General features: G+C 38.8%; 1 protein-coding gene across 1 annotated transcript in view; it reads right to left on the reverse strand.

Moving 5' to 3' along the window:
- Positions 1–18316, reverse strand: part of Gpc5 (glypican 5) — a 522879-nt gene that overhangs the window by 285256 nt on the left and 219307 nt on the right. Inside the window, exon 4 of the mRNA XM_038310428.2 lies at positions 14707–14840. Coding sequence (XP_038166356.2) covers positions 14707–14840 — 134 coding nt within the window. The remainder of the gene's footprint in view (positions 1–14706; positions 14841–18316) is intronic.

The raw sequence follows: 18316 nt of genomic DNA on the forward strand, positions 1-18316 counted from the left end.
CATTTAAAATGTCAGTCTCCAGCTCAGCAGAGGAAATATATAATTACATGCTTTGAGATAAGAACTATTTTCTCTTGCTGTTCTCAATCTATATTTAATCACTTAACTTTATTCTCACCTAAGTCATTCTATTTGAAAACAATTTTTAGATTTCTATCCCACAGCACTTGAAAATAGTTCAGTGTGTGTACAATGTGTGTAGTTTGATGAACCATAGGAACAGCTGAAATCTAGGTTTCCCAGCCCAGAGAAATACATGGTCACAATTTCCTAGGAAGCAATGCTTAGCATTTATCACAAACAGATTGTGTTTCAAAAATGTTAAGTCTACGATAACGGTTTTGTTTTAAATATGTTTGTACCACCCAAGGAACTCCTGGGGTCTGTTCTCTGAACCCTATCTGAACCCACTTCCCATCATGGAACTGTGACCTAAGGTTTGTTCAGCATCATTTGCAGAGTCTTTTTTCCTCTCTGGTTAAATGATTCCAGGTTTTCCCATCCTTGCAGGAAGTCTTGTTCACCTGACATGATTTTATTTCATTAAGGACTGACAGGGATTCCTCTACACTCCAAAGGAGATGAAGAGTTGATGGTAACAGAAGAAGCAACATGGAAAGAAATGGGGGATAGAAATGGATTCTAAGAAATTTACAGAGACAGTTTTCCATAACTCCCTGGGTGTTCAGCTTTGTAAGATTTTGGAATTCTTCATAATCATGCGCACATGAGCATCGAGCTACGTGGCTGCTGCTCTCCCTGTCCCAGCACGACTGTATCTGTTGTGTCACACAACAAGCCAAACATTTCCTTTATCGTTGACCGTGATTTTAAAGCAGTTCATAATTAAATATGAGCACTTTGTACACCCAGGGAGTTATGGAAAACTGTCTGTGTTCTGGCGGGGGACTGGCTTGTTCGTGCAGCCTCTCCTTCTTACCTGTCTCTAGGATGGCCTCTCCTGCAGCTGAGAGCACTGCAGGTGGCACCAAGTGTTGGTGACAGTATCGATTTGGGGCTGAAATGCCTTGATTCTTTGCACCTCTTCATGAGTCCTACATTCAGTTACTAATTGGTAAGCAGCAGCTTCCTACACAGTAGGAGACTGCCACATTTTTTTTTCCTATCATGATTGGCTGGGCCTGCTGCTGTTCCTAGTAAGATATTCTGAATTCCATTTTATCAATAAAGCTTGGTTTAACAAACAAGAAAAAAAAAAAGAAATTTACAAGTATCTTTCCACATCCTTTCTGGCAGCTCTTTTCTGACAGGAGCTCCATGATGAGGCTTCTCCTGTAGTTTTAGTTTAGCCCTGAGCTGACAGTCTACAGCCAGCTGCAAGGATCAGACAAGGCATCCCACACTATCCTTCATCATCCCAATAAGAAAATGCGTTCTAAATGCATTTTGCTCTTGTGTGACTTAAAACCCACCCGGAAAATACAAAAGTGGACATTCAAGCCTAGATCTAATATCAATATTCTGTATTGTGAAAATCTACTTTAAAAGGTGTTGACCATGTTCTTCATTAAAGGGTACTTTGAACAAAAATATCAAACATTAAAAAGAAAAGAACAACTTGAGCAGATGGAAAAGATTTAAAACAAATCTGGCCACCATAAAGAAACTGGGTGTCCACTCAAGGAAAAGGATGTAATTTCTTTACAGCGTAACTTTTATTCATTTCAATTAAAGTTGCAGCTAGTGTGGCAAATTCTACTTGTTGAAATGTGCATGCCAAGTTACTTATAATTGGGTCAAAATCAACAAGAAAGTTAAGTGAAATGGTACATCTGCAGTGCTCCTGAATCTAATTCAGGACACTCCACAAATAACTATTACCTTCATTTTGAAATTGTATAATCTACCTACACTGGGTAGAATAGTATGTAGTATGTGGTATGTATACTTGCTCATGTGAATGAACTACTGGAGTTAGACAGATAGAAAGGCAGACAGATGGGGTCAGGGCTCATGACTAAGAAAGACAGACAGAGCTTGTATAAAGTAGCAAGCTTCATCTACACACTCCTGAGCTGAGACAAAATCTTGGCAACTTAAAATTAAATAAATTAAATAAATATAAAATTAAAAACCAAAATCTCTTTGTTCAAATTGACCAGCCCTAAGTTAGGGGAAGAAAAACCTTCAAAGACTAAGTAGTACACCTATTAAAGAGATACTGGATTTTTCTGGCGCCCCCAGCTCTTCTGCTTCTGTACAGATGGTCTGTCTGTGTGCTTTCTCTCTCTCTCTCTCTCTCTCTCTCTCTCTCTCTCTCTCTCTCTCTCTCTCTGTGTGTGTGTGTTTGTGTATATCTGTTATGCAAGGAATGTAACAGTATGAGAGTATGAGTATGTAAGTATGAGTATATGAGAAGAAACATAAGAGAAGGTGAGAGGCTGAGAGGAAGGAGAGAGAGGGAGAGAGAAGAGGAGAGTTGGGGAGAGAAGTAGAGAAAGGAAGGAAAGAGGAGGGAGAGGAGGAGGAGGAAGAGGAGAGGATAGGAAGAAGAGAGAGGAAGGATGGGGAGAGAATCCTGTGTGTCTTTCCTCTCCCCTGAACAAGCCATACTTCAGTGGATTTGTCTACTGTGTTCTAGAATTTCCCCACAGCTACCTGCTGCACGTGAGATTTTTCTTGCCTTTCAGTTCTTTTGCAGAGAAAAGGAATCTGATCATGAAACCCAGACAGAGCCACAAGTGAGACTAGATGGTGTCATGAATGGGTCTAGACGGTGTCATGAATGGGTCTAGACGGTGTCATGAATGGGTCTAGACGGTGTCATGAATGAGTCTAGACGGTGTCATGAATGGGCCTAGACGGTGTCATGAATGGGCCTAGACGGTGTCATGAATGGGCCTAGACGGTGTCATGAATGGGCCTAGACGGTGTCATGAATGGGCCTAGACGGTGAAATGAATGGGCCCTCACATGTGTGCCACGCAGGCAATTTACCCACTGAGCTGTCTCTTCTCATTTTTTCATACATCTGGGAATACAACATTTTGGGTCAAGTCGTGGATATTTCTTTTATTGGTACTTAGGAGTAATGTTAGACTGGATAATACTGTGCCTTCTTAGAATTACAATATTAATAAAAATACTCTCTTTTATACCATTTGCAAATGGACTATTTCTGCTTTTTTTCTCATTTTTACTTCTCTATTATCTAATAATTGTATGTTATATGTAAAAGTAATTTTTCATGTCAGGGCTTTATTTACTTAATAAAAATTGTTTACCCAGGCTCTCTGACTCCTAAGCAGAGAAGAGGTATAGAGCAGGAAACAGGAACTATACTCCACTGAATATAAAATCACTTCCCAGGTGAAATTCTGGCACCACACAGTTTGCTAGCTAGGGACTCACAATGTCCCAGTAAGGGGCCTGTCTGGTGTGTTTGTGAAAGTCATGGCAGAAGTTCCTGCACACTGTTGTAGCCTAAACAGGGACTAGATTTTAAAATTACAGTCTTTTTAATGATTTTATTGAGCTATACATTTTTTTCTCTGTTCCCCTTGCCTCTCCCCTCCCCTCTAATCCTCTCCCATGGTCCCCCATGATGCCAATTTACTCAGGAGATCTTGTCTTTTTCTACTTCCCTTGTAGATTAGATCTGTGTATATCTCTCTTTGGATCCTCTATGTTGTCTAGGTTCTCTGGGATTGTGATTTGTAGGCTGGTTTTCTTTACTTTATGTTTAAAAGCTGCTTATGAGTAAGTACATATGATAATTGTCTTTCTGGGTCTGGTTTACCTTACTTGATGTTTTCTAGCTCCATCCATTTGCCTGCAAATTTCAAGATGTCATTTTTTTCTGCTGTGTAGTACTCCATTGTGTAAATGTACCACATTTTCCTTCTCCATTCTTTGGTCGAGGGGCATTTATGTTGTTTCCAGGTTTGGGCTATGATAAACAATGCTGCTATGAACATAGTTGAGCACAGAAATGATTAGTGAGCAGGAGTCAAAATGTGTAACTGTTTTACTGAATTATAACATTCAAAATATATTCAACCTGATGGAAATTAAAGTTTTCTATTCTTCTTGTATTTTTTTCATTTGTGTGGGTGTGTGTTTGTGTGTGTGTGTGTGTGTGTGTGTGTGTGTGTGTGTGTTTACATCAGGATTAGTTTTAATGGAAAACTATACACAAAGCCAAATAAGATGAAGGTTATAAATCCGGTGAGCCTGTTCAATTTACCAGATCTGAAAGTTGTAATATTTGATTTATAACAAGATTCTTGGTAGTGGAAGGTAAACCAATATAGCAAGAGAAGAGCTTTAGTTCTATTGATTTCAAAAGTCAAAGAAAAGTCATATTTTCTAGAATGCGACTTGACATGTCGATTAACTCTACAAATATGAGTCTAAGCACAAAGAATTACCCTGAAACTTGCTTTAAAACTCCATTTGATCCACTTCCAAGAGAACCAAACCTCATGTGATTCTAAAGACACTAGGGAACAGTGCTCGGATTTCTTTCTTAGAGAGGACAGTTAATGAATAAACACTAAATAATAGGACTGTCTCTATTAAATGATACAGTCCTACACTAGACACACATTTGTTTTACCATTGTAAAGACAGTTAGGACAATTATAACTTTGGTGTCTCCTTTAGACAGGAAATGGAAAACAATGCTATTATAGAACCTCTTGGCCCTTCCTGTTCTCCATTTCCCTGATGCATATTTCTGTCTTTAAAACACTTCAAAGGCCACTGACAGAGTGTTAGAAATATTCTTTGCCATGCCCAACAAAGTAGAACGTAGAGCTTCAATGTTTGGAGGACCATGCTGCTTCAAATGCAAGCATTGTTTCTCCATTTGAACAGGGACAAGCTTCGTTTACTGTCTACCTGCCTCCAATAGGCTGTGTAAAATCCTGAAATGACTTATGTATTCATAAACGTCATCTACTTCCACATGACATGAGCTTGAATAGTCACCTTTTAAAATAGTGGGAAAACGGGAATTTAATTTGGATTTCTTTTCAGAACTGTGGATGTTTGTTGACCTTCTGAGGAGACTGGGTGGAAGGAACATTCACCTCTTTGAGGAGGAAGGAAGAATGAAAGGAGGTAAAGAAGAGGGAGGAAGGCAAAGGAAAGAAAAAGTAAGGAGAAGGGGGAACAATTTCTGGTGTGTCATTTGGCAAAAATTCCATTCACAGCTTGATTTCCTTGCAGGGGGATATTTTGAGGCTAAAAATGAGACAACTCAACTGTCACGTTATAACCATTATTGAAAACCCCAGGTATACCTGAGAAATCTATTACTTGGAAATCGATTTTTGGAGAAAGAGTTTGAGATCTGTCCAACGTAAAGGATTTTTCCCTTTCATGGTTTGAAGCATATTTTCTTATTTTTCCTATAGTGAGAAATATGTGAAAAATTGTTTTCACTCATTTAATCAAAATGGCCAAGTGTGCTATTACAGATGTCCCAGATTAGCACAATGAACAATGCTTAGAAGAGCATCAATGGAGCGTGAAAATTTCCAGTATTCGTGATGTTCCCTGACATAAGCCTACAGTCATCCGAACAAGTGAACAATGAGAGTTCTCACTCAGCAGGAATAGATTCACAGTTTTCTACAGCATTTAGTACTTGTCAGTCAAAACAAAGACATGAAAATCTATTAGATATTAAATCTGCATGTACTAACTGTAATGTGCAATCACATCAACTACTGGACACTATTTCTTCCTTTCAGGACAAAAGGTGCTCAGTGTCCATTTAGTTATCTGCGGGCTAGCATTAACTTAAGATGTCAAGATGTCTTATGCAATGGCTGGGAGGTTTCCCATGAGCTAAGAGAAAATAAAAGACAGGGTGTGTGTGTGTGTGTGTGTGTGTGTGTGTGTGTGTGTGTGTTTAAGGGCATCGTTCTCTGAATTAGTTTCATCTGGAGCAAATTGCTTTCCACGCCAACACAGTTCTCTCTCTGTGCTTGTTTATGAGCCTGTCTCTGAGAAGGCTTTATCAGTTCTCTGTGGGGTACATGACCCCCAAAGGTTCAAGACCCAGGATCCTAAACCTCTGCCACATGTTAGCTCTGCCTTCTGGCATTAGATGCTTCCTGTGGGCCTGAGTTCTGACTCCTGCAGTTTCGTCTTCATTACTCATGTAGCTCTCCGCTCTGGCCTGCTTGGGACTCTGCTCCCTCCTTCCATGCTCCTCTCCAGCCTCACCTCTTGCACCCTGTGTGAAGCTCTGCTGAGGTCTGTCTTGCCCTGGAAGTACTTACTTAGTAGCACCACTCGCTAAGTACTGTTTTAAATTAAACAGAAATTTTCTCATTCAAAGAGCATGACCTTTATTTTACTAAATTAAACTTTCAGGTAATAAATAATGACACCTCAAAGGACTTACTTCCTTTTAGGAAACAGATTGTAAATTGCATTCTTTATTATTATAAAAGATAGTAAATTCTCAGAAGTTTCTTTTTTTCTGTGCTATGTATATATTTATGCATAGAATGCTTACATTTCTAATGTTACCTTTAGCCCAGTGTATCTCAAGGTTGATTTATTTACCATTTAAAAATTATATACAGCCAGTATTCTGTAGAATCATCAAGTTTAACTCATTTTATGTCATTAATAAAGCATTATAATTTATTCAGGAATTATAAACTAATGTGTTTTAAGAAACTAATCCATTTAATGCAAATCTATTTTATTTGTATTGTTAACAAACCCAATAGATTTAGTGTTCTTATTGAGTATATGTAAAATTTCCCCTACACTTAATATATTGGATACACACACACATACACACACACACGGATATGATTTGCTTTAGTTGACAATGGCATCCCCAATCAACACGATAGTCTTCCTTATTGGTCTCTATAAACACTGAAATGTCAAGAGTCGATTTCAGTTTCAATTTCTAATAAATATAGCTTCTATTAATCCAAGTGGAAAAGGCTCACCCAAATCATAATAAACATAGTTTAAAATGGGTATTATGGGTATGATGTTCCAATGAGAAAATTAAGGAATCATATTTTGTTTCAAAGATTAAATATACACCAAGTATTAAAGGTCCTCCTACTCCTAACTTGGACACCAAAATCATACATGATGCTATCTCAATTTTGCAAAGCACCTAGGACAGTCTCTCTCACTCAAACACAGGGTGCATGTAGACTATCCCTTCATCACATGTTCTGCTTTGAGAAACTTGGGTAATTGGAAAGCATGCTGGTGAACAGATGGGACCCTGGTGTTGAGGCTGTGTCTTAATTTATTGTCCTGGGGTTTTCCTAATTACCCACTTAATTGGCACAGCCACACCACTTTGAAATAATAATGTTCAGCTAATTATCACTGACTTAAGCTTGCTAATAGCTTATTCTTACCAGCTAACTTCAAGAAATCAGGCAGGGAACAGGAAGTGCCACAGGGAAAATCGCTTTGCCTGGGATGACTGAGACAGCTGTATGAGTGCTGTGTCCTTTGTGCTGGTTTGATGAGGAAAGGGTTACAGCTTCTAGCTGAAACTTCCCTGATGGAGCTATGGCAAGCTCCATAACCAGCACATAGCAAACATTCAGTCTTCAGTTTGCTCATTTTTTGTAGAATATAAAAAGCATAATGTAACAGACTAAATCTAGATAATTACATCTCCAGAAACAAACACAATCCCACCATATAGCTCAAATCTCTTTCCAATGGTCATGCTTGGACAGTCCACAAGGGCCTTAGCCCAAGTCTTCTACAGAGACATGTTTAATATGTAAATTGTTTGTCAATTCTTAGAGCAAAGAAAGCACACACATTCACCAGGAGAGGACTTTTGCTGTTGCTGCTTTTTGTTCGTCTTGTTTTGTTTTTGTTTTGTTGTTGTTGTTTATGAATATAGAGTAGAAAATACAGGGGATAATTGATTAAGATTTTGAACTATGACATATAGAAGACGTATTTAGAAATTGAGTTTCCATTAATTTATACTTGTTCTGTAATTTTTTTCTGGGTGCTTTTTATAAATTTAGACATTTCTTGATCAGATTCCCTAGACCCGCCTTCTGAGGCCAGGAATGGATATGGGCAGAGAGAGAGAGGGCTCTCTGAGGAAAAGATTGACGGAAGCTGTGGGAGAAGGTGGAGGGGGTGGGAGTTAAATGGAGTGTGTTCTTTAGGCAGAGGGCAGAGTCACAGTAAAGAGCATGAATAACAGCAGAGGTTCATTTCCATCTCCACACAGGCAGAAACCCCTTATACCACCATGGCCTATCTGCAGCTTATGGGCAGCCAGACTTACAAACAAGAGAGACTCACAAACAAGAGACTCACAGGACTCACACCCCTCTTCTCTAGGTAGAAAAGGGTGAGCACTCCCACTCTCTGCAACCACCATGGACAACCTTCCCATTTACCCCATCATGCATCACTTTCTCCAGTGAAAAGATGAGCTTAGTATGGTATGTGTGATTCCCGAGGCTGGTTTTGAAGGCTACAGCATTTCACAGTACTCTACGGAGAAGTCATGCTGAAAAGAAACTTAAGTCCTATGCCGACAGTCAAGCCAGTGACCCACACTTGGAGACAGCCCTCCAATTCCACTTAAGCCTCAGGTAGAAGTTCCTGGAGTCTTCAAAGCAATCTTCCTAGAGATCCTGAGCACAAACCCCAAAGCTAATCAGCTTCCAAATTCTTAAACTATAGAAAATTACACAGTAAGTTCTTCTTTTATATATTCTGTAACTATACTCCAGATGTTTAAGTTATGCAGATGCTTATGTTCTGACCACACTATCAAATGTGTCCTTGCAGATTCCTGAGTGTTCACAGTCCTTATTGTTTTATCCTGTTTTCTTCATCCCCATCCTTTTCACTATGCTGTTATAAATATCAATTCCATATCATACACTTCTAAAATAGCATCAAAACCCAAAGCACACCAAATATATATAACTACAAGTTTATCTAATTAATTGTGTTTGTAGTTTAAACACACTGACTAAAGCAGGATGAGAACCCTCACAACACAGGGGCATAACAGATTGGTAAACTGGCAGCCAGGAATCTCACCAATGTGAATAAAAACTGAAAATAATTTAAGAACAGATATGGTGATTGGAATAATCAATGTCCTTTATAGGATCATGTATTTCAAATTGGGTCCTAGAAAGCAACAACAAATAAAAGCTGATGCAAATGTGATTTAAAGGGCACAATATCTATCTGAAACTGACAGGCAAATTTAGCAGTATTATCAGTAAGTGCTGGCTATAGAGGCTCAAAGGAGATAAGAGCAAGTGGGTCATGGCTTCTTCCTCATCTGTTTCAGACAACCAAGGAGGCCATGCAGCGTGGGACAAGGCAGTTGGGGGCCCTGAGAGCCCACCATGTGAGAATGAAGCCTGGTTTTGAGAGGAGTCTCCAAGATGTTGGAGATACCAGTGTCATGAGACATCTGCCAAAGAGATGCACAAGAAATGGAGCCAGCTGAAGAAGAGATGCTACAGGAAGCAGAACTGCTGAGACAGAGCCATCTAAGCCATTTAAAGTTAAGCCGTAGATATTGGACACTGAGTGAGGATTTGTGCTTGCCCTGTTGGATTTTGGCTTGGCTTTGGCCTGGCATTGTCTGATCATGCCATCCACACCGGAACAGTACTGTATATTCTCTGCCATCCTGTACTGGAAGTACATCATTTGCTTTATGAATTTTACAAGGGCTTGCAATTATGAGTTGCTTTGAGCATCAGAAGAGACTCTGGACTTTTAAAAAGTGTTAATACTGACAAAGACTAAGGGGGGTTGAAGTTGAACTAAACACATTTTGCATTATGAATGGCCATCAGACTGTGGGTGCCAAGGAGTAGAATGTGATGGTTGAATGAGAAAAGTCCCTCATAGGCTCAGGTATTTGAACATTTGGTCTCCAATCAGAGGCAGTATTTGTGGAAGCTCAGGAGGTGCAGCCCTTACTAGAGAGGAAGCACATCACGGTGGTGGTGGTGGAGTAGGAGTTCAAATCCTGTAGCCCAGTACCACTTCCAGTCCAAACTTATGGTTGCGGCTTAGACCTTAGGTCTCAGCTTCTTGCTCCAGTAGCCATGACTGGTGTTTATGGCTATACTGCCCCGCCATGATGGACTCTTATCCCTCTGGAACAGAAAGCCAAAATGAACTCTTCTGTAAGTTTCTTTGACCATGATGCTTCAAGACAGAAACAGAAACTTAACTCATATACGCAGACTTCCCTTTGGTTATGGTTAAAAGAAGGGAATTCCTTAACACAAAGACTGAGATGGACTGGGTCTTCTGTTTTTAGGGAAAATTAACCCGTTTGTGTTCCCACTGCCTCAATGTTCATGTGGCATTTTATTATGAGTGGTGACAGTCAGTTTTGTTTTTCTGATCTGCTGAAACTTTGTACAGGTGCACAGTTCCAAGAAATGGCCTCCACAATGGTGCTTGAGACTGAGGAGTGCTTTCATCTATGTATGTGTTATTAATTTATAGAAATAGCGATCTTCATTCCCTTTTTCATGCCACTCCTCTTTCATCACAGTGATTCCAAATGGAAACATGCTCATTGTTACACAATGCGTCCACATTTTACATATCATGGTTTGTGTCTTTAATCCCAGTGCTCAAGGAGAGGCAGGAGTATGAGTTTGAGGCTAACCTGGTCTGCAGAGCTAGCAACAGGACAGCCAGTGCTACACAGAGACAAACACAGCCTCCAAAACAAGCACAAAAAATGTTGAAGCTTTGAAACTAAAGTTTATATTTTTAGAATGAGAAAGCAAAGAAGATCATCCATAAAGATGGGAAAAGAAAAATATGAAAGATACAAAAATTTTTCGACATTAAAAACAAAAAGAAAGCACCTGGTCTCAAGACATATCTAGTGGAAGCAATTTATCATCCTCTGAAAGGGAGGTGTTATAAACTCAAGAGGATGAGAGAGCATAAGGAAGACAGTACACATGTCTGCTATAGCTATACAGCCTCACCTATTCCAAGTGAAACCTATAATGTTTGAGAGTAAGTAATGAGTGAGCAATAAAATTCAGAAAGAGTTAATGAATGAACCTTCGTAATACATAAACAATAAGCAGAAATAGGTTACTATGGCAATTAAGCCCTATTCAGAAATAGGATAAATGGTACAGAATTGAAATATTTAAATATACTCAAAGACCTTCCGATTGTGTGTGCACACTGGGTAGTGTGATACATAATTTTGGATATATAATATATACAATATCCATACTGAAGATATATGTAATTTACATAAATTACAGTGGATGGTAGTTAGAAACAGGACAATGAATCTGCTAGATTCATGACAAGATCTAGTCAAGAGCTGTTCTGCACCTTTCACCTGAATCCACTTAGTTTCAGTAATGAATAAAACATACTAAAGATTTCATTGTCCTAAGGTTTGTACTAGATTGTTTGGGTGCTAAAATATACTTGACCTTTCGTGCTTAAGGTTTTACCTGGGTTTTATTATAAGACTCTGAAGGTAAAATACACTGCTTTTTAGCTTTTTAAAGCACAAGAGAGGGATTGTTATTCATTCATTAAAAAGGTTTTGGTAAAAAATTATACACAAAATACCAGTTTATATTATTTACCAGCAGGTAACTAAATATTGATCCCAGAACTGAAGTCCATCTGAAAAGAATGAGACAATTAAGTGTGCTGCGACCAAAAGAAAATCAGATGGTGCAGATGCAAACAGACCCATATATATCACCATGAACACTACTCAAGTCCAAGTGAATCAAAGACCTTAACATAAAACAAGACACAGTGAACCTAATGGAAGAGAAAGTGGAGGATAGCCTTGAAAGCATTGGAATAGGAGACAATTTACTGGCCAGAAGACAGATAGCACATACACTAAGATCTACAATTAATAAGTGGGACCCTCATGAAACTGAAAAGCTTCTGTACGTCAAAGCAAAGGAGCAAACGACACTGTCAATAGGACTAAACAACAGCCTCCAGAATGGGAGAATTTTCACCAACTCTACATCAGACAAATAACATTCAAAATTTATAAAGGACTAAACAAATTAGACATCAGCAAACCATAGTCCAATTTAAAAACACAATACAGATCTAAACAAATTTCCCCCGTCCTCCCTGCAAGACATGCTAGGGTAATAGAGGCAGAGAATTGTGGGAGTGCCCAGCAAACGACTAGTCCAATAGGTGCTTGCTCAAGCTATGAGTGGGAGTCTGATCCTCAATTGCATGGTTGGCCAAGAACTAGAGGAAAGGCAGCCAAGAGACCTAGAATAGAACGGAATATGACTCAAAAAAAAAGGGAAAGGAAAAAAAAGTCAACGAAATGATTCCTAGTGATGGATGGTCCACTATATTTACAGACTGGGGCCTAGCCCAGTTGTGTAGGAGGAGAGAGCCGCTTATTAGTTCTCTGCTGCTCAGCTCCGAAATAACCATAAAGATACTCTATTAATTAAATCACTGCTTGGACCATAGGCTCTAGCTTCTTATTGGCTAGCTCTTACATATTAATTTAACCCATCTTCATCATCGCCACATGGCTTTGGTTTACCGGGTAAAGTTCCCAGCATCTGTCTCTAGCAAGTTACATGGCTTCTCTCTCACCCTGCCTCCTTTCTCCCAGAATTCTGTTTAGCTTTCCCCACCTAGCTCTGTTCCCTTATAGCTCTGCTATAGGCCAAAAGCAGTTCTTTTATTAACCAATGATATTCACAGCATACAGAGGGGAATCCCCAATCAGTCGTCATAGAGGCATAATCCAGCAAAGGACAGGAGCAGATGTAGAGATCCACAGCCAGACAGTAGGTGGAGCCAAGGGAACAACCACAGAAGAGGGCCTGGGAGGATTGTAGGAGCGGGGGAGGGGGGATAAAGGAGAACACAACCCATTAAATCAACTAAGCAGGGTTCATAGGGACTCACAGAGACTGAATCAACAATTGGGGAGCCTGCATGGGTCAGCACTAGGTACTCCACATATATTATATGGTTGTGTAGCTCAGTGTTCTTGTGGGACTCCTAACAGTGGGACTTGAGAAGAGAGTGGTGACTGACTCTTTTACCTGATCTTGGGACCCTTTTTCTCCTACTGGACTGCCTTGCTCAGCCTTGCTGTGAGGGTTTGTGCCTAATCTTCTAGTCTTATTGTAACTATGTTTAATTGATATCTCTGGGAGACTTGGCTTTTTCTTTTTTTATTGTAAGGAAATGAAAAAGTGGAGCTGGAGTCTGGAGGAGAGGGGAGGGGAGGGGAGAAATTGGAAGGAGTGAAGGGAGGGAAAAGTTACTGTTCAATATATAATGTATGAGAGAAGAATCAATAAATACAAGTAAATGAGTAAACAAATAAGGAAAAAGAAACTGGATGATTTTATATTGAGAACGCTGCTTACAGCATTTTACTATAGATTACCTAAAAGATATTTCTATAACTATTTAAACTAATACATATATAACGATCTGAATTTAGATTCAATTTAGAAGGCAATGACAGAGATGCCACTGTTTTCCAGAAGGTATACACTCACTAAATATTAAAATGTTTTCTTCTAGTTTGAATAGTTCTTCATGTCACACACCCATTATCAAGCAAAGGGACACCAGAGAAAGATTTAATTTACCCAGTAAAATAGTGACAGGCACAGTGAAATGCTAAATGCTTACCACTTGATAGAAACAAGTGGGTATTTTTTATCATTGCAGGTAAAATGTAGGGGAAGTTTTTTGTTTTACTCTATTTAAAGAATGGTATATCCAAAAATATAAACCACATGGAGTGACAGCCTTGTCCTGGACTGTTTGATAATCACCATTAGCTCTACGTAGAAATCACAATACAGTTAATTCAAATCAGTTAAAAGATAGTATGTGGTCCTCAGTTTAAATACCCTATGCTCACATATTCCCGTGACTTCCATAAAACATTAAAGAATAATTTTAATTATTATTAGATTACAATTATTAGAATATAGTAATTGACCTAATGAAATCAAGAATAATGGTAGCTACAAAAGTTATCCTCAAAAGTTGAACCCATCTTCCAAATTAACGGGAAAGGTTGAGCTGCTGAATTTTATGGCATTATGTATGTGTATATGTGTCTGTCTATATATGTACCATGTGTGTATGGGCACCCACAGAGGCCAGGAGGACTTTCAGAGGCTCTCAAATTGTAGCTACAGATGGTTGAGATGAGCTTGTATGGGTGCTAGGAACAAAACTCAGGTTCTTTGCAAGAACAGCAAGTGTTTAACACTGAACTCTCTGTCCAGAAAATTAGCCACTACATTTTACTGATTGATTTTATTGATTTTTATTGAGCTCTACATTTTTCTCTGCTCCCCTCCCTGCCTCTCTCCTCCCCTTCAATTACATTTTAAATACAGGGAAATAGCATTTAAATTTTTTCTTCCAAGCCGGGCGGTGGTGGCGCACGCCTTTAATCCCAGCACTCGGGAGGCAGAGGCAGGCGGATCTCTGTGAGTTCGATACCAGCCTGGTCTACAAGAGCTAGTTCCAGGACAGGCTCTAAAGCCACAGAGAAACCCTGTCTCGAGAAAGAAAAAAAAACACAAAAAAAAAACAAAACAAAAAAAAAATTTCTTCCACACTACATTTGGATCTATTTAACAAACATTCTATTCTCCTGTAGAATCAATGGCTTACTTTCTCTTTCTGGTTGTAAAACAAATGTCTTACTTTCTTCTGTTGGCAAGTGTCTCCTCGCCATTCCTTGTAGAGATCCTCACTCCATGCTTCTCTTTGCTTGCATCAGACGTACAGCGGGGGCTCTGTGTCACTGTCCTCACTGGATTGCCACAAATCTTAGTCACCTTTCAAACAGAAAACATCAGAAAGCAGTTACAAACCTGTTCCAGCTTTTCTGAGAATGAAATCTCCCACAGGCCATGAAACAATGTTGTGTTCAACCTTGTACTTTCTAACTTTCAATTCCTATAATGCCTACGGTTGTTTAACAATGGGAATCAACACATCTGAATGTAGTGGAAATAATGATGAACTGGTCGCATGCTTATTGATACAGGCTGGAAAACACTTGGAAAAACTATACAGACATCAAGAATTAAAGTAAAAACTATTTCTTGTATGAACAGAACTGCTTACTCAATATGGATACATGTCATGCATTATATTTGTATAAGAAGATGTACTTTTTCTGAATACGCAGTCAGTTTTTACTTAGTACTAAGGGTAAAGGCATCTTTTGAGAAAGGACAATGACTTTTTTTCTTTGCAATTCATAGAGGGAAGCAAGGGCCTCACACAATCTAGGCAAGCACTTTTTTTGAGGTTGTATTCCCAGCCCAGTTGTACTTTTTATTTTGAGGCAAGGTTCCATGTGCCACAGACTGCCCTTGAACTTGCTATCCTCCTGGCTTAACCCCTTCCCCCCCAAGTAGCTGGATGGTAGGCCTGAACCATGAAGTACTGCTGAAAATGAGTATACATAATATATAAAATACAATCTTATTTTGTAATTCCTCAATGAGTACTTATAATAGTGTATAATATACACTCTCATTTGCAATTCCCCTATATTATCTTCCTTACAATTATGTAAAGATGTTCTAGTCTTCAAAAGGTGAAAAAACGATTGATTTTAGCCAGGTGATAATGGTACACAACTTTAATTCCAGCACTTGGGAAGCAGAAGCAATCAGATCTCTGAGATTGAGGCCAGCCTGGTCTATAGAGTGAGTTCTTGGACAGCCAGGGCTTCACAGAGAAACTATACTCAGGGGAAAAGGATTGCTTTTTCAGTTCTCTTCTAGCAATGGTAATCTACATAGTTTGTGTAATTGTCATTGGAAAACTAATTCAGCATCTACTCTACCAAAAAAAAAACTAAGAATATGTAGTTGAACAATAAACATGTCTGAAAGAAACCCCAAAAACACTGTGCCAAAATCAGACTTTAATTTGTCTAATTTTTCTTCTTAGTTCTGAGACCTTAAAAGTATCACAGAACCTCTTTGAACCTGATCATCTAATACATCAGGCAAAAATGCCACATTGTTGCAAAGATCTCATGAAATTCTCAGTTTCTTTGATTTTTCCATATTGGGATATATAAAATAATTGTTCATACATTTCCTTGAATCCATATTTATTTCACTCCTAACATTTGTAAGGCTCCTGTGATAAATGTGAGAAGATAAAAGAAGGATGACTTTTACCCTAGCAGAGCTTACAGTTTGGAACAGAATAAGATCTTTTAAATCTTCCAAAGGCAAATTGTGTTCACTTAAACAAAAAAGTAGGTAGAGTGATGATGGTGTCCTCTCAGTGTTTTAGGATCCTCTAGGGTTGGAAAAAGATGGGAAGTGAAAAAGATGGTATTGCCCCAGAAAAGGTACCAAATTGTCATGTATGAGACTTGGAGCATTTGTTAGGTCAGAAGATATTGAGATATGTTTCTATGCAGTCATTTTATAAATAAGCACTTATTAAATACCATTATGCTAACTCAAGATACATATATGCACGTGGTTGAATTAAATTCATAGGTATAAGCGTTCACAGATTTTCACAACAGAAGCAGCTGCAGGACAGCATTAAGGCCAGTTAATGCTTTTTTTTTCTGGCACAATTGCACAGAAAATGGGTGGTTAAGTTGTATTTAGGGTGCTTGAGGAAATGCTACAGGAAGTTACATCTGAACAGCACATCAAAGGATGAACTGGAAGTTTGAAAGATGGAAAAAGCAAATAAAAATGTTTCAGAAAAGTCTAAATTAAGAAGAGGATACAGCAACTTGTCGTGCACATCTTGTATAATGAATGCAATAGCAAAAGGCAAAAATGGCATACAACTTTAATATCAAGGGAGGAATCTTGTAGGAAAAATTATCAAGCAGGAAATTGATACTTTCACATTATTACAAAGAGGTAATGGCCAAGATGTGGAGAGAGGGGAGAGCAGGCCTGTGGAAAATCATTGGGACCCAGAGTCAGGAGCAGAAATCAGAAAATGAAGATTACAGTAACAGAAAAGGGTAACCTTAGAAGCTGATTTGGAAATCATCTCAGAACAAAGAATGAGAAACAAATGCTATGAGAGGAAGGTATTGTGGCTCTGGTGTAGAATATGGCTACAGTTTTGTTTTCCCTAGGAAAAAGGTTTGTATGGGAAAAAAGCAAAGGGAAATTAGATTGGTTAGACAGGCTGAAAACCGACCTTGGGAAAGGTTTTTAAAGTTAAGAATGTGTGTTTATTAGAAAATTGGAATAGTTGGAACTGTACACATGCACAGGACAGCATTGTATATTTGTCTAGAGAGAAGAATGTCTACTAAATGTGGATACGTAATTAAAAACTGTTAGTATTCCAGGGAAAGAAATTTCAATTCTGATGTTAAGCAATGACAGTGTTTATAGATTTCAGGTAGAGGCAAAATCGATTACCGAGGACAGTACTATTTTAAGTGAAAAGGAAGATCAAGGTGTGGAGATGTTCAAAAGGAATTTTAATCCCGAGGCTTAGAAAGTGATAGCGGGGCGTAGCTGTATTAGCGAGGTGCTCAGAGAGAGGAGAATCTTTATTGTCAGCAATCACTAGAAACAAGAACCAGGGGCAGATGATAGGAGTTGGTGGTGGGTGCGTCTGCAAGTATTATGGGATAGTTTCAAAGTAACCATGGTCCACTGTGACGGGTCAAAGGCACATAAGGCAAACTGAAACAAAGTTTTGATGAATCTCAGTTTTCTCTTTTATTATAAATGACAGGAGGCACAAACTGCTTTGAACTTCTATAATTGGGAAAAAATATTATCTTACTCTCTTCCCTCCCATGTTAGAACCAAGGCCGTGTCTTCTACTGAACTGTATTCTAGGTAGGAATATGGGGAGCTGAAAAATATCATCCTTCCATGATCTTTATTTTCATTATATTCAACGGCAAAAGAAAATGCATTAGCCACAAACTTAGAGAATAGCTTCAGTTACATCTGAAGAAACAAGTAGACACAGAAGATGCCAGTAACAGCAGGTGAATTTCAAAGACCCTCTGTTTCTTGACTTTCTGTCAGAGAGTTCTATTTCACATTTTATTGAAAAGGAGCAGAAAACAATTTGCTGGCAGGACATTAGGCGGCCACCTTCCCTCCCCTGAGGTGAGCCAATTTGGGTGGTACATTTCAATACTTACACCTTCTTCCTATTGGAAAAAACCTCACACTTCTGTTGACAATTTTTCATCTTTGATTTATACTGCAATTTCCTCCTTTTCTTCCTCCCTGGTCTCTACTATTCTCCCCTGTAATCAGTCTGAAGTGTCTTGAAAAAAATT

Source organism: Arvicola amphibius, chromosome 13 (assembly GCF_903992535.2).
Source record: "Arvicola amphibius chromosome 13, mArvAmp1.2, whole genome shotgun sequence".
NCBI classification, from domain to species: Eukaryota; Metazoa; Chordata; class Mammalia; order Rodentia; family Cricetidae; genus Arvicola; species Arvicola amphibius.